Consider the following 27,865-nt stretch of genomic DNA (forward strand, 5'->3'; position numbering starts at 1 on the left):
CCACGGAACTTCAAAACTGGCATTTAATTATGGGGCAACACTTGGATTTCAGAATTTTGAATATTATGCTGGGCAAGCATGATGTCAGGGATCATCTATGCTCGCTATATATCCTGCCACAGGAGGATGGTCGGAATATGCGATTAGGCACAAAGGCAGATTTTTTTTTATTTTTTATTGTTATGTTAATCACCATACATTACATCATTAGTTTTTGATGTAGTGTTCCATGATTCATTGTTTGTGCCTAACACCCAGTGCTCCACGCAGAACGTGCCCTCTTTAATACCCATCACCAGGCTAACCCATCCCCCCACCCCCCTCCCCTCTAGAAACCTCAGTTTGTTTTTCAGAGTCCATCGTCTCTCATGGTTCGTCTCCCCCTCCGACTTACTCCCCTTCATTCTTCCCCTCCTGCTATCTTCTTCTTTTTTTTTTTCTTAACATATATTGCATTATTTGTTTCAGAAGTACAGATCTGTGATTCAACAGTCTTGCACAATTCACAGTGCTCACCATAGCACATACCCTCCCCAATGTCTATCACCCAGCCACCCCATCCCTCCCACCCCCCACCACTCCAGCAACCCTCAGTTTGTTTCCTGAGGTTAAAGATTCCTCATATCAGCGAGGTCATATGATACATGTCTTTCTCTGATTGACTTATTTCACTCAGCATAACACCCTCCAGTTCCATCCATGTCGTTGCAAATGGCAAGATCTCATTCCTTTTTATGGCTGCATAATATTCCATTGTGTATATATACCACATCCACAAAGGCAGATTTGAGAAGAGAATCGATAATGTAATCCTACTACCTTTTAGAAAACGCACTTACTTGCCTGCTGGGGTGACCACACTGTCTGTCTCTTGTATACACACAGACATGCAGATGCACACGTACACACTCACCCTGTGAGCATGCTCTTCAAATGCTTGTCTGGGGTCTCTGGAAACCTCCATCTGTCCCCAGCTGCCCAGATGTCTTATTCAGGTCAACCTTACCTTTGAAGATGAGGAATGCCGTTCTGGGAAGCTCATCAAACCAGTGTTCTCTATTTCTCTTGGCCTGGCCAGGAAACAGGGCCATGGAGAGGAGGGTGTGAGGACCAGTGACCAGAACCTCGCCCTAGGGGCCAGGCTGCCGCTTTCCTGCCCTGCTCCCCTGGCTAACTTGGGGAGTAACGAAAACACTCAGGGATGGAAATAAGGACAACGATGCTGCTGTCCACTGAGCCTGTAAATGGAGCCATACACATGCCTTCTTTTTATGTAATCCTGAACATAACTGTAGGTAGGGATCATCGTTCTCCCATTTCCCAGGTGAGACAAGCCTTGGGAAGGTTTGGTAACTTGCCTGATGTCCATGACTAATGGGGTGCTCTTAACCAGGAAGCTACAGTGCAATGGTCAGGGCACAAGGGGGGGCCACCTGTAATCCTGCAGTGCAGGGTGCCAAGCCGAGAGCTGAGCTGTTTCAGCAGGGAAGGAGCTGGGGCTCTGGTGCGCTCAGCCTCATCCCCCCACCCCCCTAGCAGCTGGCCCCACTCCCTCTCTGGCTCTCTGGTCTTTGGTCCTGCACCAGCACTCACCTTCCACTTCAAGGCAGCAACTTCGTAGATATCATAAAAGTCCTTCAGGCTGTTGTAAGCAACATGAAAAGGTTAAAAAAATCAGAACCTGTTCTCACTGAGCTTCAGGTCTCCCTTGTCCAACTGTGGTCCCCTTCAATGGGGGAGGGGACATCTGAGAGTTTCAGCACCTCAGGGCCCCAGGGACCCTTACCTGGGGGCATTTCATCTCTTCCCTCCAGGTGCCATGCATACTGAATCTGCTTCGTCTACACTGATCACAGACAGCTTTAATCCCCCTGGATGACTATAACTTTTAGATGGACAGGGACAGAGCCTCCTCTAGCAGAGGACTTAATGGAACAGCTGAGTTCAGCCCAGACAGAGCTCAGTTACTCGTGTGTCTATAGCTGGCCCGCTTCCTTCTCCAGAAAGAAGGGTTCTGGTCATCAGCAGTCTGGAAGACCAAGACTGCCCATGTAGATCTCAGGGCCGGTTCTGGAGGCTCTGCCGGTGTGTGTGTGTGTGTGTGTGTGTGTGTGTGTGTGTGTGTGTGTGTGTGTGTGTGTGTGTGTGTGTGTGTGTGTGTGTGTGTGTGTGTGTGTGTGTGTGTGTGTGTGTGTGTGTGTGTGTGTGTGTGTGTGTGTGTGTCGGGTGTCTGTGTCGGGTGTGTGTGTCTGTTTATCTGTGTGTGTGTGTGTCGGGTGTGTGTGTGTGTGTGTGTCGGGGGTGTGTGTGTGTGTGTGTGTGTGTGTGTGTGTGTGTGTGTGTCTGTTTATCTGGCTCTGTGGCTCTGCTCACATGGGATTACCCCACCTCATTAAGGGCTGAGAATTCATTTCATTTCATGAGCCAAAGCATTCCTTTTTTGTAAAGCCAGCTTGAATTGGGTTTGGGCTGGACTTCTGTTACTTGTGAAAAGAAACCTGATGAATAATACCATCTACATGTATAAGAATCTCTGTGGGGAAAACTAGTGTCTAACAAGCTTCTTTGCCCAGCTACCTGCTGGGGCCTTTGCCCGCTCCAGCTCCCTCTCACGACTGCCTCTGGCCACCCTGCCCTACCTGGCGTCCACTCTTACCTGAGCAGAGGTGTGTTGCTCTGATTCAGGGCCTTAAAAGTCAGATAACGCTCCCTGGCACTCATCCGGGGCCTGTAGAAGCGCATCAGGCCTTCAAACTGCCTATAGGAAATGCCGGTGGGTCTCTGCGGGGAAAGGGCAGACAGCCGCGTGAACACAGGGAAATGCAGAGCCCAGAATGCCCCTTCCCTGGGGGGCAGCCCCTTGGGACAACAAGGGATCCCAGGTCACCTGGCTCGTTCTTGTTCTCCCAGGGGCAGAACTCCTGGTTTCTAAAGCTGCTGGCCCTGCCGCGCTTAGGGGGCTGCTCAGGACAAGTGAGGGGCAGCAGGGACCACTCCCCTGCCTGGCCCGGCCCCCACCCCTCCCTACCCGTTGGCTGATGAGCAGGCGGTAGGCATGCTGGATGGCAGTTCGCTTATGCAGCAGCAGAGACTTGAACTTGCGTTTCTCAATGTCATTGAAGGTGTCAAACACCACGGCCAGAAGCTGTGAGAGAAGAAAAAGGACCTGGCTCCCCTGCGGGGTGGGGCCTCAAGGCATTGGTCAATTCCAGCCACCCCAGAAGGGGGGCTTCAGAAGACCCTCCCACCTGCCCCTCATATAAGAAGTCTGTCTCCAAACATCAGCAGAGGAAGGCCATCCCCTGCCACTTGCAAATTCTCTCTTCGGATACATGACGTCATTATTCTACTTCCCCCAAGTGCTCCACTTGGCCTAAGCTTGCGACTGGCTGGGCAGTGTTCTAAGGGGAAGCGGAGAAAGGAACACACTGGGTTCTATACCCAGTTCAGCCCAGTATCATGGCCGGGGAGCCTGTGTCCACCCCAACCTCCGAGCAGGAAGGAACATCGTTGCACAGGATGCTTCTTCCCACGTCCCCTTGTTCCCTGTGTGTCACAGCTCCACGCATGGCCCCAGAAATCAGGGCGGTGGGGTAGCCTGCCCTGCAGGGCACAACATTCCTGGGCTGCCTAATTCCAGAGCTGGTGTATTAACAACAATACCGTCTGTATCATCAAAGGGCAACAGGAGGGCCGGAGCAGAATTGAGAGAAGCCTTTTTTGGAAACGCTTTCTTTTTCTCTCAAAAAATATTTTGAGGGACACTCTCTTGTCTTTTCCATCCCTTCAAATTGGTCCTCCATTTTCCCCCTCTAGATCAAGGGAGGGTCAGCAAACTTTTTCTATAGAGGGACAGATAGCAAATATTTTAGGCTCTGAAGTCCAGATGGTGTCTGTTGAAACTACTCAACCCTGCAGCTGTAGCATGAAATCAGCCACAGATTATGCATAAACAAATGGACGTGGCTGTGTGCCAATAAAACTTTATTTATAGAAATAGGCGGTGGGCTGGCTTTGGCCCACAGGCTGCAGTTTGCTGACCCATGCCTTAGATTTTCACAGCTCTAAATACATTACAAATTGAAGCAAATCAGTTACACAGAATATATTTTTATGATTCTAAACTGACAACAGCATATAAGAACTATAACACGTGTAAAGATAGCCAACATTTTGGTTTTGAAGAATAAAAAAGGAAAATATTTTCCTTTTCAAGACTTCCAGTTTTTAGGACATTTCACAAGTCTACCCCAGGGCAAGTGCTTTCCATTTCTACCCTGGGTCTGACTGTGGTGAGCAGTGTAAGAACACTTTCCAGAAGTATAAAAATAAACACAAGATTTGGGGCGCCTGGCTGGCTCAGCTGGTAGAGTGTGTGACTCTTGATCTCGGGGCTGGTTGTAAGTTCCAGCCCCATAGTGGGTGTAGAGATTACTGAAAAATGAAACCTTTTTAAAAAAAAATAAACAATAAACACAAGGGACAACTGGGTGGCTCAGTCCATTAGGCATCTGCCTTCGGCTCAGGTCATGAGCCCAAGGTCCTGGGATCAAGCCCCACGTCGGGCTCCCTGCTCTGTGAGAAGCCTGCTTCTCCCTCTGCCTGGCACTCCCCCTGGTTGTCCTCTCTCTCTCTGACAAATAAATAAAATCTTTAATAAATAAATAAATAAATAAATAAATAATAAACGCAAGACTTGATGAAGCCTCTCTGATAGTTCTGGCATGGATGTGTGGTCTCGACACGGGGAATCTGCTGATGGCAGGAACCTTCCTGGTGGCCAGTTGGGCCTTGGCAAACACCTCCAAAGTTCCCAGTGTGCACGGGGACTTCACGTCCTCCTTAGCAGAGTGCGCCCTGTATTGGCTTTTCTAATGGTTCCTGATTGGTGCAGTGGAAACACACATGGGTGCAGTAGGACGGAGTGGTCAAGAGCAGGGCTCTGCAATCCGACCAGCTCACCCAGCCACCCCGAGCTGTGCAGCTGTGGGCAAGTCACTCTGTTGGTCTGGCCCTCAGTTTCCTCATTGGTAAGTTGAGAATCGTTAACAGTAGCTCCAGGGTTTTTGTGATAAATCATTTAATCCTCATATACAAAGCACTTGGCCCGGTGCCTGGCCACGGCTTCATTAATGCCAGCTTTTAGAGTTATTTTATTTATTTATTTATTTTGAGAGCCAGAGAGCATGCGTGCATGAGCCGGGGGGAAGGGGGCAGTGTTGGGGAGAGGAGAGAGCATCTCCAGACCCTGAGATCATGACTTGGGCTGAAATCAAAAGAGTTGGTCGCTCAACCGAGCCACCCAGGCGCCCCAAACAGCTTTTATAGTTATTCTGACACGTTTGCTGGAGAAGGAAAGGCCCTAGGGCAGCCTGACCTAATAGGCTGCCTGTAATGCTAATGGCTCGGCAGTACTACCCTGGGGAGGCTGCTACCACTGTAACCAGTGGAACTCAAGTCCTGATAACGCGTCTGCCACCAGGCCACACTTGACCACGGCCTGGGACTCCTTCCCCAAAGGAGGCCGAGAGTGATCCCTACTTCATTCCCTCAGTGCCCGGCACTGTGCTGGTGGGATGGAAGTTCGGGGTGGGGGGGGGCACAGCGCATGCTCACTCACCAGGTTCATGATGAAGTACAGCTCAATGGAGAGGTAGACAATGAAGAAGACACAGGACCAGGGGTTCCGAGAGTAGGAGGGCATCATCACATCTGGGAAACTGGATTTGCAGAGCATTACCGCAGGTCCCCACGTCTGCTTTCTCCCTCTCTCCATCTTCCCAGAGGACATCTCTCTTTTCTGCCTTCCCAGCCCCACCCCACTGTCCCCTCCTCTCGGTCCATGGGCTTCCATCGGGCCACCCCCATCCCCGGGGACCTGTCTCTGCTCAGGTGTGGAACATTCTTGGCTGAAAAGAGAAGACCCTGGGGCACCGGCAGAGTGCCCAAGCCCAAGCAGAGCCCACACTCACTTGGCTGTGGTCAGAAGGACAAACAGACTGACGATGCTGTTCTCCAGCGTGCTGAAGTACTATAGGGAAAGAAGGCAGAAGAATGCATTGGCATCAGGAACAGGCCGCCATAGGCCACCTGGAGGGCCCCACCCCGCCCTGCCCCTCCCCTCCCCTCACCACCCCAACTCCCCCTCCTCCCAAGGAATCCTGAGGACAGAGGAACGAGCAAATGTGGAGTCCAGCCGCCTCCACCTTCCTGAACTCTGTGCTTCTGGCAGAAGCAGACAACTGACTGGGACTATTTTCCTAGAGAATCACATGTCTGCACCATCGGCTTGCCTCCCCTCCACTGCTCCTTCACCCAATCTGTTCCAGATCTGATCCTGGAAAGATGCGTCTCAAGGGCAGGAAAGGGGATTCCCTTGGTGCTTAAGGAAGGGATCGGTTCAAGTATGGGTGACAGGAACTTTCCAGTGCCATAAATTATGCTGAGAGACCTTCCTAATGTGGCCAGGGGGTCACGCTGGCCACCCTGTCTGAGGGGAAAGGCCCCATATTAAAAAAGAAACAGGGACGCCTGGATGGCTCAGTCGGTTAAGCATATGACTCTTGTTTCAGCTCGGGTCATGATCTCAGGGTCGTGGGATCGAGCCTCACGTTGGTGTGGAGTCTGCTTAAGATTCTCTCCCTCTGCCCCCCTCCCATGCATGCCCATGCTCACTCTCTCTAAAAAACAAACAAACAACAACAAACAAAAAATTTTAAAAAACACAAAGAACAACAACAAAAAAGAAAGACAAATACAAAGATTACTTACAGGGTCTGAAGGATTAGGGGAGAACAAGTAGAAACCTAGAAGGTGGCAAAAAACATAAAAGGTTAGAGCAGAGGTCCCAAACCCAGACATCAAAGTGTTGCACAAATAAATGTAGACAAGCGCAGGGGGCAGAGGGAGAGCATCAGGGAGTGGTGGGGACTGCGGCATTCTGGAGAACACTGCGCTCTGTCTAAAGGAGCAGGTGTGCCTGGACACAGCAGAAATGCTGCCATTTGGGAATGTGGCCCAAGAACCATTAAGTCTACTGTTTGAAAAGGCTGGATGTATAGCATGGTGACTAGTTAACAACACTCTATCATATATTTGGAAGTTGCTCAGAGAGTAGATCTTGAAAGTTCTCATCACAGGAAAAAAAAATTTAATTGTGTGTGGTGACGGATGTTAATGAGACTCACTGTGGTGATCACTTCATGGTATACACAAATATCAAGTCATTATGTTGTGCACCTAAAACTAATATGATGTTGTATGTCAATCCCATCTCAATGTTTTTAATTAAAAAAGAAGATTAAAAAACTTTTCAAGGCTGGAAATCTATATTTTCAGGCAACAAATCTAATTTTTAAATGTTGGCTCAACATTTTCAGACCAAATGAAACTCATCCAAGGGCTGGATTTGGAATCCAGACTGCTGGTTTGCAATTTTGGTTTTGGGAACATGACAGCCAAGTAACAATTCCAAAGGGATCCCCTTGGTCTCCTACAGCCCAGGGTCCTGGGGTGAGAACACCATCAGTATCCTCCTTCCTGGAACAGGCTATTCCCCTGAGACCTCAAAGTCCTGAGTGGGAAAAGGGAGAAGCTCTGCCCTCAGGGGAGGCAGCCCCCTTGGAGCACAAAGGAAATTCAATAGAGACTGGGGGTTGTAGGGTGAAGGGTAGGAGGCGACTTGGGAGACAATGGCTTAGGACACAGCAGTCAGAAGGGCCCGAGGTGCTGGCCTTAGAGGCAGAGCTCTCTGGTTCCACTGTCTTCACCATCCCAGGACCAGAGAAGGGACCTCAGGCTTCCCAGCCAGGTCCCAGGGTCTCCACTGTCTAAGCCCTGCGTCTAGATATGGCTGTCACATAAATACTTGGCCCTATCTGAAGAGGCAAGGCTTCCTCAGGGTTAGAAAGGCCACGATCTTGCTTTTAAACCTGGGGAGGCTGAAGTGGGCACATGCCCTAAAGGAACTCTCATACACAGGAGATGCGCGAACATTCCCAGCAGTGTGACGTGTAATAGTGAAAACAGAAGAAACTTCGCAGGAGGGCGCACGCAGGCACAATATATAACCATTTATGTAAAATGTTTCAATATGGAAAGCAATCGCACTTATTTGTGGTTTAAGGAAATAGGAAGTATAACTATAAAGATATGCAATGGTGCATGGTAAGCCTAGGTCAGGCGGGACCTCTGAGGGGAAAGGGAAATGACCTTGCGAAAGGATACAGGGATGGCTTCCATTTTATTCCTAATACTGCATCTCCTAAATTGAAGGCCATGGGTGTTTAACCACTTGTAAAACCCTTCTGGACTTCTAAAACTGTCAAAGTCAATTTTCTTCAACTGTGATTTTGCTTTTTAGAGGCTGCCCAGGCCCTGGGGTGCAGGGGACTCACCGAGGATGGCAAAAATGACCATGAAGAACAGTAGCAGCAGGAGGATGTCCATGAAAGGCGGCAGAGACTGGAAGATCTGCCGCAGGTTGCTGGGGAGAGAGCAGGGCAGGAAGGGGTGAAGCGGGGAGAGCTGTCTGGGACTCCACGGGTGAGATGGGCCCTGGGGCTCCTGACTCACACAACACTAAGTACCACTGCACCCTAGTCTGTGACATCACGCTTAGCGTTTTCCCGGAGGACTTGCACTCAGGGGATGACGGGGAAGACCAGGGGCAGGTGTGGCACATGCAGCCCCTCCCCCTGCTCGTGGGGCCCCAGCAGACAAGGGCCCTGTGAGTATTGGAGGGAAGGGCCGAAGGCCAAGTGCACGACCTTGGGCACAAAGCTTCCCTGAGTGGGATGTGGGATGCATGAAGACATTTCGGGGCCACCTACTCCTGGGACACTTGCTTCCAGCTCTGAGGATGGGCCTGAAGAATGAACTGCTAGCCTGCTCTCATCAACAGTGCCCCAGCCAAGAGATTCTCCAGATGGATTCTTCAGAACTAAGCTTAACTCCAGGCTGGTGGGCAGGCTGAGTCCAGCCCCCCAGGCTCAGTGGGGGTGTCAGCCTGCCGAGTCGCTCGGACTCTGTGGAGTTGCCTGCTTCAGGCTGCCGCCGCAGCTGTGTTTAAGCAACTAATATGCTCAGAGAAAGAAGCCAGCCCCAGAAGGCTGCAGGTAAAATGGCAGAGAGCCCCGCACCCGGGGCCGGGAAACCAAATCGGAGCAGATTCCCGCCTTGTGCTCCGTGTGGGGTGAGCAGTGGAGGGAAACGAGCGTGCTTATATTCTCCCAGCGTGCAGGACTGATCTTATCACTATTTGACTCACTGGGTCCTGCTCCACAGGCCCAGAGGGTCCAGGCCAGGCCACGATAGCGACCGTCTCGTCCCCCAGGCCTTACCGCCGGACGCCCCCGCAGTACCGACAGTCCACCAGGAAAATGCAGCGCAGCGCCCGGGTCACACGCACGTGGGATGTCTGCCGTACCAACACCACAATGGCCTCGATGAACTGCACCACCAGCACGGAGGTCTGCGGATGGACAGGCACAGAGCACCATCAGCCCCTCGAGCCCAACCCCCCTCCCAAATACCCAGAACAGAGGGCCGGCCAGATCCTGCCCACTCTGGCCTCAAAAGGCCCTTCCCCTCTCTCCAGCTCTCTCTCAGGCCTCCCCAACATCAAGCAGCCCCTGGAGACAAGCCCTGTGGCTGCTGACACAGACATGTGGCCCCAGGAGAAGGAAGCCACAGGCAGAGCTCCCAGCAGTTCGATGGGCAGTATTCCAAGCAAAACTGCCACTCTGCCCAGCCATGTCTGCCCACCCTCTGCCTTCAGCTCTCCCCACACCGCTGGGGCCTGCAGGGCATCCTGATCTGCCATTCCTCAGGCGCATTCTCCGGGACAGGTGTGTGTGCTTTTTACACAGCAAAGTGCACTCTGCCACGTTCCTGCTCACTGCACAGAGCGCTGTAGTTACTGGCTGCTGATCAGCCTGGGCTTGAAGGCCAGACAGACCTGGGTTTGAATCCGCAGCCTCTGGGATTTACATCCCATTCTCGTCTGGATGGCAGGGTGTAAACTAGGAAGAGTAACACGTCTCCCGCAAAGGCTGTCGTGCCAGGGCTTGGCACACACTAGATGCCAATTCACAATGGCTCCTGTTAGCATCACCATGATCTTCAGAGCCAGGCTCCATAAGATGAGGACGGGCCCCAGGGTCACACTTCTGAGTGCAGGGCTCAGCCCATGGGGGATGTGGAATTGAACTGAAGACACAAGCTTGAACGTGACATGGAAGATAATGCCATACGGAGATGGACCCATCACCTTGACCATGGTCCGTTTGTGCCGGATAAAGGTATGAAGGCCCAGCCATCGCAACTTCATGCAGAGTTCAAACACAACCACCATTAGGGCGAACAGCTCCAGGGTCGCATGGACCTGCAATCAAAGGGTGTGGGGGAGATATCGCATCACCAGCTGCACTGTCTCCCTGACTGGCAGTCATACCCAGCTACCTTTTCCCCCTGAGGCTGGAGATGAGGGGTGGCACTGCTAATCAGGTGCACTGCTCACCGGGAGCCAAGGTGTGCCCCATGCTCCTAAGTGAGGCAATCAGATGGCACCCCTCCCTGGAATTTACTAGTGAGCCAAATCATGGGGGGTGGGAGGGGGTGCATTCATTCCAACAGGGACCCCAGACAAGACTGGTGATCCATTGCTGCTCCTGAGTCCTCTGTGACCACCCCCCCAGGGCCTCTCCGCTCATAGCATCTGCCCTTCCAGAATGTTCCCTGTCAGGCATGCCATGGGGATGGACACTCACGTAAATGCCGAGCCGGAGCGCGGGGACGGCAGGGGCCTCACACAGGGAGAGCAGCAGCAAGAGCAGGGCTGTGGACAGCTCCATCAGGTAGAAGAGGTGGTTGTGTGCGAAGAGGTAGGCCGCCAGCGCTTTGGCGTTCTTGGGGTGGGTGAAGAACTTGTCATTATTTTCGCCTTCCTGAGGAAACAAGAGCAGGGTGGGCGAACGGGCCTCAGGATGAGACCCCTCAAGGGGCCATGGGAGGCGAGGGGTGGGGGAGAAGGAGGCCCCTGGAGGATGAGCGAAGATTCAGGCCAGAGAAGGAAGATGATGGGAGATCAAAACTATTATCTCTGGGGCTCCTGGGTGGCTCAGTCAGTTAAGCGTCTGCCTTCGGCTCAGGTCATGATCCCAGGGTTCCGGGATCGAGTCCTGCATTGGGCTCCCTGCTCCGCGGGGAGCCTGCTTCTCTCTCTCCCTCTGCCTGCCACTCCCCCTGCTTGTACTCTCTCTCTCTCTCAAATAAATAAATAAAATCTTCAAAAAGAAAGTATTATCTTCACCAAACTGCACCCCTGTCAAGTCTGCTGATGGGGCTCCTTCCTAAAAACCACCTGGAAGAATCAAAGAATAAATAGTCCCAAGAGAACGAACAGAGGCGACACACGTGAGCCCCTCAGCGGCCAAACTGCCCTTCTCAGAAGTGTCCGTGGAAAGTAAGGAGCTGGGGGTCTGGGGTGAGCAAACCCGGCTGAGTCCTGGCTTTCCCGCTCCTCCCAGGAGAACACTCAGAAAGTTCCTTCCCCTTCTTCAACTACCAAGGGCTAACACATGTACTTACTCATAAGGCTCCCTCAAGACACTTAGGACAGTGTCTGGCGTACAGCAGACTCCCTGCAGATATTACCTGTTATTATGATTATAAATGATACTAACATTGAGAGGAAAAGGAGCCTGAGAATACCTTTACTATATATATATGTATGTTCCACTTCTTACTTTCTTGACAATTTCACTTCATTTCCTAAGCCCTGCACAATGACAGGCCTTGCCCTGACTCCTGTGCTCCAACAGTAATGGGACAGGGACTGACCCCAGCTGAGTGCCCACCAGACCAGGCACCGTGCTCAGCCCCTTACCTGAGCCCTAGACCCTCCTTTACTCCTGACCATGGCCCTCTCTGGTAGGTGCTTTTATTATCCCATTTGACAGATGAGAAAATCGAGGTACAGAAGCTTCAGTAGCACTGAGCTTACGGAGCCGGGCAGTCTGGGTTCCGCGCCCTGGCTCTGTGATTAGTCTCCTGCTGCTGCTGTGGAGACTAAATGATAGAGCCCTGGGAGCGGTCCACTTGTGACTACGAGCAGATGATATTCTAGGGCCACTCTCCCTGTTAGGGTCAGCCTTCTGGTGGTGGTAGCTGTGGTGGGGGGGATCTTTACTGCCTCCCTGGAATTGGTGGGCACAGGGATGAGGGTCACCCCGCCTCATCCGCTCCATCACATCTACACTCCATCCAGCAGGGAACGCGGGGTGGAAACTCACTAGGTAATGCTCTGCATGCACTGCCTTGCTTTAGCGCTTTGGAACTGGGAGCAATGCTGCCCCCCACCTCCTCCCCCACTCCAACCTGGCCTGGAGACATCTGCTCATCATCCCTGGGGGTGCTGCTGGCAACTAGCGTGCAAATCCCAGGGGTGCCACACAACATCCTAAAATGCACAGGAGAGGCCCCCACCACAAAGAGTTATCCAGCCCCAAGTGTCAGCAGTACTGAGCTGAGAGCACCTGGCTCGTTCACTTCCAGCACAGACACTCAGCATAGACTCTTCCCACTGGCTTCATTTCCTGGAGGGGAAAGTGGTGGAGCCAGAATGGACACCCAGGTCTCCTGACCCAGAGCCCTCTGGAAGCATTCCAGCTGTCCTGGAATGAGGTCAGACCTTCAACTCTTCCAGCTATTCGGCTCTTCTGGGATGAAGGCCACCCTCCCCATGCTCACAACCCTTATTCCAGGGAAGTGAGACTAACCCACACCACAGCGATTCTGGCCAAAGCCGTAGGCTGCAGGAAGGAGGGCTCTGGGTCCAGAGGGGCCCACTGTGCTATCTTTGGAAAGCACTCTGGCCTGGCAAGGGACGTTGTCAACTCTCACCCAGCACGATGCCTGGTACACACAGTAGGTGTTTAATGGATGTTTGGTAGGATGAACCACTCCTGCCAGAGATCACTTCCCCAGGCCCCAGCTTGCCCGGGGACTGTCCAGTAGCTGCGGGGTGGGGAGCTCTGACCTCGGCTGTGGTTTGCAGGGTAGCTTTCAGCGAGTCACTTCCCTGAAGCCAGACACATCACTACGCTCCTTACCAAAAAATAAAGACAAACCACAGACTCGACAGGGGCAGGCCAGACAAAGGGAACAAACATCCCGGCAGTCAAACGGCAGGCACGTTTGGCAAGCCTCGCTAGAGGTCCTGTGATCTGTGCAGGGCTGTGGTTTGTACCAGCACCACTGTGGCTGGGGGGGACATGCAGGGGGGCCTGGGAAGCTTCGGGTTTGGATTACTAGAAAATGCAATTCTTGGGTAATGTCTTCCAGTAAATAGCCAGGAATGAAGATCTGGCTAGTGGAAACCACTGACAGGAGGGCTCGGGTTTTACCTCTAGGATGAGGAATTGCCAGGCAAGACAGAAGATAAGGTCTCTAGTGCCAAGGATAGAGTGAAATATTACTCATGGCACTGGATTCTGATCCAAACCCCAAGGAGAACACTGGCCTTGTTTCCTCGCTGCTGATCACGAACTACATTAGGAGAAATAAGAAGACAGGCCAGTGTCTATGACTTCTGGCTTCACTCTCTGCTCTCTGGGGCAAAAATTCCACCCAGGGAACCAGTACTGCCTCAGAGGCACGAGGACGGCGGAACAGAGCAGAGCACACGATGCCCAAGGATGAGCGAGTCAACAGGTAAAACTGGGGAAGAGGGGAAACCACAGGCACCAGGTACCCTTCAAGTGGCAAGGGGCCGATTACCCAAGCACACCAACCACCTGGTTCAGGGGCCATGCTGCAGCTCAGCCACAGAGCAGGAAAAAGAAGACTATCTGACACCAGAAATAGCCCCGCTACTATTCCTAGGCATCCAGGTTCTGCTTTTATTTTTATTATTTTTAAAAAACGCATCGTTGGTAAGATAATTCGAATAACACAGAGGATTATAAGGCAGTAAAAATTCTGTCAGCCAAAGAAAATCACCTTTAATATTTAGATGAATAACTCTGCAGATGTAAGTGGGGATCTGTGTGCACGTGCGTGCGCACACAGATATATGTTGCTATATACGTGTATGAACTGAACCGTGTGTGGGTGTGTGTATAAATGTATACAAAAATTATCACACTACACCTGCAGTTCTGTAGCCTCTTTTTCCACAACCACATGGCCCATTTTCGAATGGATACAAGTGGTCAGTTATAGAAATGAAGCAACAACATACAGATGAAAGCGTGTCGTTGGAGGCGAGCTGGACATGGTTTAAATCCACGCTCTGTGACTTACTAGCTGGGTGGCCTTGGACTCCTTTAGCTCCCTGAGTGTCAGTTGCTAGTCTGTAAATAGGAGACAATGAAGCCACCTTGGGGGGTTTGTTAGAATGGGGCCCACTTAAAAAATAGGTATTTTTATTACTAATGTTCTCAGCTGCTTAAGAAGAGATTACGAGATTTCTGAAGTCCCCCAGGCCATCCTAACTCTGTGTTTTGACCCATCCCGTGCTCTTCTCCAGCATCTAGTGAACCTTGGAGAAGGTGACAGTGCACAGGGATCCCTGGGGGATCAACAGGCATGCCTGAACTCGCCGAAATGTCCCTGAAACATTTCTATTGCCTTAACCTGGATCAGAATGCACCTGCTGAGGGGTACAACTCCTGTGACGCTGCATAAAACATAAGAAGCATAAAGACAACTGAACGACTACTGAATAAATACCCAAACACAATGAAATCTTTCAAAAGAAGTAACAAAACACATACTTGCAATGTGAGAGTTGCTTCAAAGAGAAAAGATTAGGGAAAATTATGATTCGAATGAGTTTCAGAAAGATTCCTTTTCCTCACCTAGACTCTTACTCTGTGCACACAAGAAACAGAAATCTTAACAGTGACAAGAAGGGCAAGATTAAAATGGTGGTGCCACAGACAGGGAGACAGGCAGTTAAGAGGCAATATCCCTTTTGGAGAACACTCGGTAACTGTACATCAAGGGCCCTAAAAATGTTGATTCCTCCCATCTGGTAATTCCACTTCCTAGAGGCTTGCCTAATAAAACAATCCTGGACATTAAAGAGAGAAAGAGAAATAGCTCTTTGCATGGATGGTCCTCGGATTATAATTTATAATAGAGAAATGCATGATATATAATAAGGGAAGCATAAAAAGGGAAAATATTCAGCCTTATCAGGATAGTTTAAGTAAATTAGGATACATTTACCAGATATAATTATAAAGTCATTAAAATTTGTTTATAGGAGTTATAATAACCTAAAAAAAAGCTCCTGTTACACACTATGGGAAAGAAAAGACTATACAACCGTAGATACCATGTGACTTTAAAATTACTTTACAAAACACATAAAACCTATGTATTATTCTTCAGTAATTTTTTTTGTTTTTTTGTTTTGTTTTGTTTTGTTTTTTTCTTTTCTTCACTGATGTTGACAGTGACTTAGGTGAATGTTTTTTTCCATAGCCCCTTTGTGCTTAAACTTACTGCAATGAGCATGTATTACTTCTTATATTTTAGAAAGTATTTTTTTTTGAAAGGGAAAAACAACCCCAAAAAACAACCAAGTACCAAGCAAGGAACAGCAAACATGAAAGCAAGAGCAAATTAACAGGAAAGGAATAAAGGTGTCTAAGTTCCACTGGCTGACAAACCCCTGCTACAGTGTAATGTATTTAGAGAAACTCCCCCTCAAGAACTGGATGCCAGTGTGCCCCTGAGAAGGGGGACCAGGGCAGGGAAGGCCAAGTGGATAGACTCAGGGAGACTCGGGGGCAGGTAGGGCCACATCCTGGGGGGGGGGGGCTCACAAGAAAGCCCACGCACATCACCCTCCCCAACTGGGCACGATCGCGTTGGCTCTCCCCATCTTACAGATGAGAAGCTCACACACGGAGCAGAGGCAGGAACCAGAGTCAGAACTGAATTTCTGGGGATGTAACAGAGCCCTGGCTATGCAACTTGGCCAACAGGCACCGGAAACAGAGATCCCGATCGGAGATACTCACCTGGAGGTAGATTGCTGCCTCTTGATAATTGATCTCCCAGTTGTGACCGGTGGGACTCTCACCCCCTGAGCCTAGACTGGGGGTCCGGGAGTCGTGGATGGCATAGCTGCCTCCATCTGCATAGGAAGAAGACAGAGATTCACTTACAACCTCAGCTCAAGAGGATAAAGACACCATTCACCAGAAGAAAAGGCTCGTATGCTCATACATATATCCCATTATCTACAAGTCAATGCTTGATCCCGTGGAATAATAGCAAGGATTAGCATGGCTAATTAAAACTGCTTTTCATTCTCTCGTTAAATGAAAAAAGTAAGTGCAAAAGAACACATATAATATGCTGTCTTTTGTGTAAAAAAAAAAGGAGGAAACAAGAAAACATACAGATATCTATCTTTACAAAAAGAAACAAAAAGGATAAATTTACTTACAAGGGGTGTGGGGAGCAGCATGAAGTGTCACTCAAAGGGGGTGATCTTTTTGAACACTTTTTTAAAAAGATTTATTTATTTATTTTAGAGAGAGAGCGAGTGAGCAAGCAGGAGGGGCCGAGGGAGAGGGAGAGGGAGAGAGAGAGAATCTCAAGCAGACTGCACTGAGCATGGAGCCTGCTGACACAGGATCAGATCATGACCTGAGCCGAAATCAAAAGTCAGACACTTAACCGACTGAGCCACCCAGGTGCCCCTTTTTTGTACACTTTTGACTTTTGAAAGCATGTTAATATTCTACTTGGTTAAAACATAAAAATAATTGGATTTGTTCCCTGGTGCAGGGTCACCTGTATTTTTTTTCCCCTGCTGACGCCCATGCCTCTTTACTTCCACAACACAGAACCCATCTGCCTTTGGAGAACATCCTCTCCCTACTCTCTACCCATTCTTTGTCTCTGGCTGACTCCACCCCTGGCTCCACGGCCAGTACAATAAAAGCACCTCACTTCCCTGGACAGGGACCGGTCCAGGCAGGGGTGCTGTCCCAAGCCCAGCCAGTCAGGGCTGAAGTTGGACTTTCCCTGGACCACTGGGGAAGGAGGGGCTCTTTCCCTGTTGCTGTGGGTCGCTGCCTCCACCCCACCACGTGAGGGAAGCCTGCCTGAGAAGGAAGCCAATGGGGAACAAAAGAATCACAGAGATAACAGTAGTTTCACCCTGGGATTGAGATATGCCCAATAGCCACCTCCTAGCATTTCCAAAATCTGAGCCTATAAAGGTCCTTTTATACTTAAGCCTGTCTGAACTGGGTTTGTCACAACCCTCAAGTGTGTCTACTGATACATGGTAAGCAAAGGCACCGAGAAATGACTTTCAACTTGTTAATTTATTGGGAAGTTTTATCATCATCTAAGATGAGAATCTGGTTGCCCACAATTCACACTTAAACTGATCCACCTCCAAAAAAAATAAAGAATGAAATATGTTTGGATAAGGAGATATGAAAAGATGGCAGGAAGCAGATGTGTAAAGCTCACCAAATAGACAGGAAAGGGGAGGAAACTGGCAGGGGTCCTATGGCTGCAGGGTCATACCTGGTCCTTCTAAGCTTGAACTGCCAGCCAAGGGCAGTCGGGTCCTGCAAAGCTCTTCTCCACTTCTAAAAACAACTTTATGTAGATATATTTGACACACAGTAAAATGCAGAATCCAACATATTCTGATACATGCACACTTGTGAAACCATCACTATAATCAAGATCACACATCCATCACCCCTTCATGCCCACCCTTGCCCACCCATGCCCAGACAACCACTGATCTGCACTCTGTCACCATTAGATGGATCTGCATCTCAGAATTTTACATAGATAGAATCACGGAGTATGTATGCTTTTTTGGTTTGGCTTCTCTCCCTCAGCCTAACTACTTTGAAATTCATCCATGTTGTATGGTGTACTGGTAGCTCATTCTGGTGTTTTGGCTGAGGAGTATTCTATGGTATGGATGTACCTCAGTTCATCCAATCACCTGTTGGTAGACACTGAGATTGCTTCCAGTTTGGGGCTGTTTCAAATGAAGCTGCTATGAACATGCATGCACAGGGCTTTGCATGGACACATGCTTTCAATTCTTTTGCGTAAATACCTAGGGGTGAAATAGCTAGATCGTATGTTTAACTTTTTAAGAAACTGCCAGACTGTTTTCCAAATGACTTGCAGTGCAGGGGAGTGCCCATTCCTCCACAACATCACCCATACCTCACATGCTCAGTCTTCTTAATCTTGACCATTCTAATACTTTTAATATGCATTAGGACTAATAATCTTGAGCATCTTTCCATATGCCTATTTGCCATTTGCTTGTTTTAGTTGAAGCATCTTCAAATCTTTTGTTTCTTTTTTGGGTTATTTTCTTATTTTTGAATTTTGAGATTGTGTATATATTATATATATATAATATACATATACACACATACATATACATGTATCCTCTAAATATACACAAGTCTTTATCTATTATTAATATATTTACTCCAGCTTTTATTTTTTTTAATTTAATTTTATTATGTTATGTTAGTCACCATATAATACATCATTAGTTTTTGATGTAGTGTTCCATGATTCATTGTTTTCATATAACACCCACTGCTCCATGCAGTACGTGCCCTCCTTAATACCCATCACCAGGCTAACCCCTGCCCCCACCCCCTCCCCTCTAAAACACTCAGTTTGTTTCTCAGAGTCCACAGTCTCTCTGATTATTTCTCCTGATTAGTGATTAGTGTGGCTTTTTCTATTCCTTTACTTTTAATCTCTTAGTGTCTTTATATTTAAACTGTGTTTCTTGGAGGCAGCATATGGTTTGATCTTGCTTCCTCCCGGAGTCTGAAAAATCTCTGCCTTTTAACTGGATTATTTAGATTACTCATATTTAATGTAATTATTGATAGAGTTAGATTTAAATATATTATCTTGCTATTTTTTTATAGTTGTCCCATCTGTTCTTCATTCCCTTTTTCTGTCTTCTTTTGGATCACTGAATATTTATTATGATTCCATTTTATCTCCTTTGTTGGCTTAGCTACAATGCTTTCTTCTGTTATTTAGAGGTTGCTTTAGGGTTTACGGTACACATTTTTAATTTACCACAGTCTATTTTCAAGTGATACCGTGTCACCTCATGCATAGGATAAGAAACTTTTCCTTATAACAGTACACTTCCCTCTCTCCCCTCCCAACCTTCAGGGCTTCTGGAAACACAGGGATTTCCAGTTCACAGACCTACTATGGATTGAGCTTCATCTCCATTGCTAGGATGTGTAACTAGGAGAATCTTTCTGGAAGGGACTGCACCAATGGAAGCACATAAGAAAAGTAAGGAGTTAACACCACTTGTGAGCTCTGTGCTTTGTGCTCCATGTTGATGTAATCCTTACAATCCCAAACAGTATGTACTATCATAAATACTACTGTATGAGGAGGTTAAGCAATTCACCCAAGGTCACACAGCTCTAAGGGGCCAAGCCGGGATTTGACCCCAGGAAGCCTGGCTCCAGAACAGATGCATTTAACCATTATGCTCTATGACCACCCCTTAAGAGAGAAGAGTCTGGGAAGAAGGACAGCTGACAATAGTTTTAAACCAGTGGTAACAAACATTTATTGAGGCTTACCGCATGAGAAAACTTACGCTGTGGCAGAATGTATTCTCCAAATCCAGCCACAGCATGATCTTTCATCCTACGTGCTCTTCTAGAACCTTGCCACTTCCTCACAAACGGGTGGAGTCTGTGTCTCCCTCTTGAAACCAGGTGAGACTCTGTGCCTATCTTGTCCAATGCAGGATGGAGGATATAATGCTAATGACTTCTGAGGCTAGGTCATAAGTATGTCCCCACCTTTTTCTACTGGGACCCTTGCTCCTTGAACCTAGCCACCATGTTGTGTGGTGGAGAGGCCCGTAGAGAAGAAGCAAGGCCCCCTGTCCACAGCCCAGCTGAGCCCACAGCCCACAGCCTGCAACTTGCCAGTCAGGTGAATGACCCATCTCAAAACCAAATCCTCTAGCCCCGGACAAGTGTCCAAACTGACACCACATGACGCAGAGATAAGCCCCTCCATCAGACCCTGCCCAAACTGCAGGCTCTTGCACAAAGTATCTCAAGGCAATATCTGCTATCTTCAGGCACTATGTTTTAGGATGCTGTGCTGTATAATGATAGATAACACATATCTAAGTGCTTTATACCCACTGACCCACATAATGCTCCCGACAACCCTGCAGAAAGGCCAGGTACCTTCCTGAGGCCAAGCAGTGAGCGGGAAGCAGGGCTGGGATACTGAACTGGGTGATTAGTTCCTCATCAGCAGGCTACGTGCCCCTTCCATTTCTTCTTGAGAAATGGAAGCCTTGAAAGGGTGTCAGGGTAGTGCCAAAAATTTGAAATATACAGCAGCAGTTCCATCCCTCAACGAAGTTACAAACAGGAGGTGGCACATCTGGCTGCAGCTCGCCCTTGTCGTTCTCTACCCGAGGTTTTCCCGACTCCGCTCCCAGTGTCCATTTCTGGAAGAACTAAGCCCTAGGCGCGGACAGGAGAAGGTCAAACTGCCTTCCTGAATGTGCTGGTGTGGACCAGGGAAGCAGGAGCCGAAATGTGCCTCCCCAGTAGGCGAAGCCGCCGGTAGGCAGCTGGACGGTGCTGTGACGTCGCGTGCCTGCGCCTGCCGTCCACGACCTTCACACACTGCGGCAGTCCTAGGTAAAAGAAATCACGGGGCCAGTGTGGGGTGGGCGGCGATGAGCCGGCACAGATGGCAGCGGACATTAGTGCCACTTTCCCAGCCGGTACTAGACGCTGGCATCTGTGTGAGCCCCTGCCTCAGAGACCCTCTGTGCGAACCTTCCCAGCCCTTCCTTCCTCTCGGGGCTCTCGGCAGATGGATCCAGCTTCTTCCTCCCATGCAGGAGCTCCCTCAGCCCTCCCAGTTTCTCCCCTCTGGCCTTCATCACTTCCACCGCACATCACTGTGCCCAGGGGAGCTATGACATCCCCCCATGCAGGCTGCTCCTTGCCACCTGCTCACGCTCACACCAGTGGGTTTTTATCTGGGAGCAGGTGCCCCGTGGCATCTTCCGCTCAAAGCCCCAAACAACAGCTCCTTCCCATTTCTGAAATCCACAGGGACCACTGGGGCAGGGAGAAGGACCAGGCTTCCAGGCTTTGATGGAAAGCTTTGACATTGCCTTGCTCTCCACCATCATGACCAGTGAGTCACCAGCTCTGGCAGGATCTCCTCTCTCAAACCCATCTCCACTCCCCACCATCGCTGGCCTCCTGCCTTTCACCTATAAGACAGCAATAGCCCCCAGACTGGCTCTCGCTGCCCCGGGCCTTTCCTGGCCACCTGACCCCAGGCATCTTGTTGGAGGATGACGTTGGCAAAGCATCAATAGAGTTGTGCTCTGCTGCTTAAAATCTCGAATGCCTTGCCCTCAGGAAAAACTCAGACTTCTTCACCCTTGCAAGGAGCTGATATGCATCCGGGCAAGCAAGGGTCTTTAGAATCACAATCCTTCCCAAGCTCTAACAGACGGGTAGCTCGTCAGCCTGGCGCTTACAGGCCGGGCTCCAGAGGGCAGCTGGTTACTATGGAGCGCTGAGGACGCAGGGGCCCCCCACGTGACAGTGAGCACCACAGAGATAAAACGTGTGCTCCAAGACCACAGATCACACAGGGCTGGCTGGCTGATGTGTGAGAGCAGATGTGTTGCAGGGCAGCAAAGGGCGGAACGAGGACCCCAGAGGGGATGTAACAGGGAGGGCCTTTCCACCAAGCAGAGCTGACCAACAATGCCCTGGGCAGTGGGGGCTTTAGTGTCATGTCTGCTTTGCTAAAGTAAGTTAGTAAATGCTAGAAAGCAGCTCGGGAGAAGAGATATGTAACCTACAATGGTAGACATATTAGATTGGCAACAGACCTATCCACAGAGACCTGGCAGGCCAGAAAGGACTGGCAAGATATCTTCAGAGCACTAAACGAGAAAAATATGCAGCCAAGAATACTATATCCAGCTAGGCTGTCACTGAAAATAGAAGGAGAGATAAAAAGCTTCCAGGACAAACAAAAACTAAAGGAATTTGCAAACACGAAACCAGCCCTCCAAGAAATATTGAAAGGGGTCCTCTAAGCAAAGAGACAGCCTAAAAGCAGCATAGATCAGAAAGGAACACAGACAATATACAGTAAAAGTCACCTTTCAGGCAATACAATGGCACTAAATTCATACCTTTCAATAGTTACCCTGAATGTAAATGGGCTAAATGCCCCAATCAAAAGACACAGGCTATCAGATTGGATTAAAAAACAAGACCCATCAATACGCTGTCTGCAAGAGACTCATTTTAGACCCAAAGACATCCCCAGATTGAAAGTGAGGGGGTGGAAAACTATTTACCATGCTAATGGACACCAAAAGAAAGCTGGGGTGGCAATCCTTATATCAGACAAACTAGATTTTAAAACAAAGACTGTAATAAGAGATGAGGAAGGACACTATATCCTACTTAAAGGGTCTATCCAACAAGAAGATCTAACAATTGTAAATATCTATGCCCCTAACATAGGGACAGTTGGGAGCAGCCAATTATATAAGGCAATTAATAACAAAAGCGAAGAAACACATTGACAACAATACAATAATAGTGGGGGACTTTAACACCCCCCTGACTGAAATGGACAGATCATCTAAGCAAAAGATCAACAAGGAAATAAAGACTTTAAATGACACACTGGACCAAATGGACTTCACAGACATATTCAGAACATTCCATCCCAAAGCAACAGAATACACATTCTTCTCTAGTGCCCATGGAACATTCTCCAGAATTGATCACATCCTAGGTCACAAATCAGGTCTCAACCGGTACCAAAAGATTGGGATCATTCCCTGCATATTTTCAGACCACAATGCTTTGAAACTAGAACTCAATCACAGGAGGAAAGTCGGAAAGAACTCAAATACATGGAGGCTAAAGAGCATCCTACTAAAGAATGAATGGGTCAACCAGGAAATTAAAGAAGAATTTAAAAAATTAATGGAAACCAATGAAAATGAAAACACAACTGTTCAAAATCTTTGGGATACAGCAAAGGCAGTCCTGAGAGGAAAGTATATAGCAATACAAGCCTTTCTCAAGAAACAAGAAAGGTCTCAAATACACAACCTAACCCTACACCTAAAGGAGCTGGAGAAAGAACAGCAAAGAAAGCCTAAACCCAGCAGGAGAAGAGAAATAAGAAAGATCAGAGCAGAAATCAATGAACTAGAAACCAAAAGAAGAGTAAAACAGATCAACGAAACTAGGAGCTGATTCTTTGAAAGAATTAACAAGATTGATAAACCCCTGGCCAGACTTATCAAAAAGAAAAGAGAAATGACCCAAATCAACAAAATCATGAATGAAAGAGGAGAGATCACAACCAACACCAAAGAAATACAAACAATTATAAGAACATATTATGAGCAACTCTATGCCAGCAAATTAGATAACCTGGAAGAAATGGGTGCATTCCTAGAGATGTATCAACTACCAAAATTGAACCAGGAAGAAATAGAAAACCTGAACAGACCTATAGCCACTAAGGAAATTGAAGCAGTCATCAAAAATCTCCCAAGAAACAAAAGCCCGGGGCCAGATGGCTTCCCAGGGGAATTCTATCAGACATTTAAAGAAGAATTAATACCTATTCTCCTGAATAGGTTCCAAAAAATAGAAATGGAAGGAAAACTTCCAAACTCATTTTATGAGGCCAGCATTACCTTGATCCCAAAACCAGACAAAGACCCCATCAAAAAGGAGAATTACAGACCAATATCCTTGATGAACATGGATGCAAAAATTCTCACCAAAATACTAGCCAATAGGATCCAACAGTACATTAAAAGGATTATTCACCATGACCAAGTGGGATTTATCCCTGGGCTGCAAGGCTGGTTCAACATCCACAAATCAATCAACGTGATACAATACATTAACAAAAGAAAGAACAAGAATCATAGGATCTTCTCAATAGATGCAGAAAAAGCATTTGACAAAGTACAGCATCCTTTCTTGATCAAAACTCTTCAGAGTATAGGGATAGAGGGTACATACCTCAATATCATAAAAGCCATCTATGAAAAACCTACAGCGAGTATCATTCTCAATGGGGAAAAGCTGAGAGCTTTTCCCCTAAGGTCAGGAACGCGGCAGGGATGTCCACTCTCACCACTGCTATTCAACATAGTATTAGAAGTCCTAGCCACAGCAACCAGACAACAAAAAGAAATCAAAGGCATCCAAATCGGCAAAGAGGAAGTCAAACTCTCACTCTTTGCAGATGATATGATACTGTATGTGGAAAACCCAAAAGACTCCACCCCAAAACTGCTAGAACTCATACAGGAATTCAGTCAAGTAGCAGGCTATAAAATCGATGCACAGAAATCAGTGGCATTCCTATACACCAACAACAAGACAGAAGAGAGACAAATCAAGGAGTCGATCCCATTTACAATTGCACCCAAAACCATAAGATACCTAGGAATAAATTTAACCAAAGAGGCAAAGGATCTGTACTCAGAAAACTATAAAATACTCAGGAAAGAAATTGAAGAAGACACAAAGAAATGGAAAAACGTTCCATGCTCATGGATTGGAAGAACCAACATTGTGAAGATGTCAATGCTACCTAGAGCAATCTACACAGTCAATGCAATCCCCATCAAAATACCATCCACTTTTTTCAAAGAAATGGAACAAATAATCCTAAAATTTGTATGGAACCAGAAGAGACCCCGAATAGCCAGAGGAATATTGAAAAAGAAAAGCAAAGCTGGCAGCATCACAATTCCAAATTTCCAGCTCTATTACAAAGCTGTCATCATCAAGACAGTATGGTACTGGCACAAAAACAGACACATAGATCAATGGAACAGAACCGAGAGCCCAGAAATGGACCCTCAACTCTATGGTCAACTCATCTTTGACAAAGCAGGAAAGAATGTCCAATGGAAAAAAGACAGTCTCTTCAACAAATGGTGTTGGGAAAATTGGACAGCCACATGCAGAAGAATGAAACTGGACCATTTCCTTACACCACACACAAAAATAGACTCCAAATGGTTGAAAGACCTAAACGTGAGATAGGAGTCCATCAAAATCCTACAGGAGAACACAGGTAGCCACCTCTTCGACCTCAGCCGCAGCAACTTCTTCCTAGAAACATCGCCAAAGGCAAGGGAAGCAAGGGCAAAAATGAACTATTGGGATTTCATCAAGATAAAAAGCTTTTGCACAGCAAAAGAAACAGTCCAGAAAACCAAAAGACAACTGACAGAATGGGAGAAAATATTTGCAAATGACATATCAGATAAAGGGCTAGTATCCAAAATCTATAAAGAACTTATCAGACTCAACACCCAAAGAACAAATAATCCAATCAAGAAATGGGCAGAAGACATGAACAGACATTTTTCCAAAGAAGACATCCAAATGGCCAACAGACACACGAAAAAGTGCTCAACATCGCTCGGCATCATGGAAATCCAAATCAAAACCTCAATGAGATACCACCTCACACCAGTCAGAATGGCTAAAATTAACAAGTCAGGAAACGACAGATGTTGGCGGGGATGTGGAGAAAGGGAAACCCTCCTATGCTGTTGGTGGGAATGCAAGCTGGTGCAACCCCTCTGGGAAACAGTATGGAGGTTCCTCAAACAGTTGAAAATAGAGCTACCATACGATCCGGCAATTGCACTACTGGGTATTTACCCCAAAGATACAAACGTAGGGATCCGAAGGCGTACGTGCACCCCAATGTTTATAGCAGCAATGTCCACAATAGCCAAACTGTGGAAATAGCCAAGATGTCCATCGACAGATGAATGGATAAAGAAGATGTGGTATATATACACAATGGAATATTATGCAGCCATAAAAAGGAATGAGATCTTGCCATTTGCAACGACGTGGATGGAACTGGAGGGTGTTATGTTGAGTGAAATAAGTCAATCAGAGAAAGACATGTACCATATGACCTCACTGATATGAGGAATTCTTAATCTCAGGAAACAAACTGAGTGTTGCTGGAGTGGTGGGGGGTGGGAGGGATGGGGTGGCTGGGTGATAGACATTGGGTAGGGTATGTGCTATGGTGAGCGCTGTGAATTGTGCAAGACTGTTGAATCACAGATCTGTACTTCTGCAACAAATAATGCAACATATGTTAAGAAAAAAGAAAAAGAAGAAGATAGCAGGAGGGGAAGAATGAAGGGGAGTAAGTCAGAGGGGGAGACGAACCATGAGAGACGATGGACTCTGAAAAACAAACTGAGGGTTCTAGAGGGGAGGAGGGTGGGGGGATGGGTTAGCCTGGTGATGGGTATTAAAGAGGGCACATTCTGCATGGAGCACTGGGTGTTATGCACAAACAATCATGGAACACTACATCAAAAACTAATGATGTAATATATGGTGATTAACATAACAATAAAAAAATTAAAAAAACATAAGGTAAGTTAGTAAATGCTAGGCCCTATTACAGCAGGGCACATAGTTGTTATTTCATTCTAAATACTCTAAGTTGGAAATAATTCTTCATAAAATTATTTTAAACCAACAATTGCCTTGTTCAAGCACTCATTTGTTTGGTGGGCATCCCCGGGGGCAGAGGGTGGTGCCCAGGTGCCCTGGGTGGGGACTGGAGGTACCTGGAAAGCCCCGGCCCTGCAGGGGCACCTGTCTGCTGAGGCAGCAAGTGCCCCATCAGCACGGGGCCTCAAGAAGAGGTTCCACAGCCATCCATGGGGATGTTTCAACAGAAAGGAGGTTCACCCAGCAAGTAGGGAGTTGGACCAGCTGCCCTTGCAATTCCCAGCATCTATGTATTTACAGGTACATAGAAACTCCGAGGGGACAGGCAGGTAGGAGCAGATGGCCTTAAAGACAACTCAAAATTCATGACCTTCCCGTGGGGCAGGGCCCAGCCGCCTAGACCTTGCTAGTTATCAACAACCTTCCACAAACACCGCCTGGCTGCAGGGATAGGGTAAGGGCATCTCTTAGCACACTCTTCCCTCTCCCTCCCCTGATTAACCGCAGCCCCACAGATCTACAGAGCCCAGAGCTCAGCAACTCAGCTTCTGACCAAATAAGGGACCTTCGCACTTACACTCCATATCCCCTGTGCCAGGCACTCTCCTCCACACTCCATATACACATGAACTTCATCCTCCCAACTGACCATGATTGTCCCCATTTTACAGATGAGGCAATGGCAGCACAGAGCGATGTGTGAACTTGCCCCAAGTGTCACACATTTAGCAAGTGAACCAGGTCTGTGTTCGGAAGCACCATGCTAAATCGCAGAGGAGGGTTACCCCGTGTGCTTGGCAGGTGGGGAGCTGGGGCGTGAACAGTGTATGGGAGTCAGGAGGCTCAGCCCCTCATATGCCCTTCATTCATTACACTGAATGATGCCTAGAATCTGGCTGCACCCGGCCGGTAAGATCCCACAGCTTACCCACTCAAGCCCCCTGCCGTGGCCCGAGCCACCTCTCCCCCCGGGAAGCACAACTCCTTCTGCCAACTGGGCTCCTGGCTCCCCGCCCTGCCTGTGTCTAGTCCCTAGGCCAGTCAGAAAAGTCCTTTGTTGTGTGTGTGTGTGTTTTAAGTAAACTTTGTAGTTCAGTATAACAATAATCCTTTAAAAACCTAAGCCAGATGATACCACTCCTCTGCCCCAAATAGACTGCAGCCTCCAATTCCCAAGAAAACTCTAAAGTCCTTCCCTGGATTAAAACAGCCTATGAGACTGAGATGTCTCGCCCCACCCACCCTCTTGCTCC

General features: G+C 48.1%; 1 protein-coding gene across 2 annotated transcripts in view; it reads right to left on the minus strand.

Moving 5' to 3' along the window:
- The window catches only part of TPCN1 (two pore segment channel 1), a 65,328-nt gene that overhangs the window by 14,703 nt on the left and 22,760 nt on the right, over window positions 1-27,865 (minus strand). For both annotated transcript variants that reach the window (XM_028116724.2, XM_028116726.2), the window contains exons 3-14: window positions 16,035-16,150; window positions 10,770-10,946; window positions 10,271-10,384; window positions 9,342-9,472; window positions 8,397-8,485; window positions 6,772-6,806; window positions 5,973-6,031; window positions 5,621-5,720; window positions 3,029-3,145; window positions 2,657-2,781; window positions 1,594-1,642; window positions 1,007-1,070 (exon numbers count right to left, since the gene is read on the minus strand). In XM_028116724.2, the coding sequence (XP_027972525.1) occupies window positions 1,007-1,070; window positions 1,594-1,642; window positions 2,657-2,781; window positions 3,029-3,145; window positions 5,621-5,720; window positions 5,973-6,031; window positions 6,772-6,806; window positions 8,397-8,485; window positions 9,342-9,472; window positions 10,271-10,384; window positions 10,770-10,946; window positions 16,035-16,150 (1,176 nt within the window). The remainder of the gene's footprint in view (window positions 1-1,006; window positions 1,071-1,593; window positions 1,643-2,656; window positions 2,782-3,028; window positions 3,146-5,620; window positions 5,721-5,972; window positions 6,032-6,771; window positions 6,807-8,396; window positions 8,486-9,341; window positions 9,473-10,270; window positions 10,385-10,769; window positions 10,947-16,034; window positions 16,151-27,865) is intronic.

The sequence above is a fragment of the Eumetopias jubatus genome, unplaced genomic scaffold, assembly GCF_037043125.1.
Source record: "Eumetopias jubatus isolate StellerSeaLion01/CBP00866 unplaced genomic scaffold, mEumJub1_p1.0 scaffold_16, whole genome shotgun sequence".
In the NCBI taxonomy this organism is placed as follows: Eukaryota; Metazoa; Chordata; class Mammalia; order Carnivora; family Otariidae; genus Eumetopias; species Eumetopias jubatus.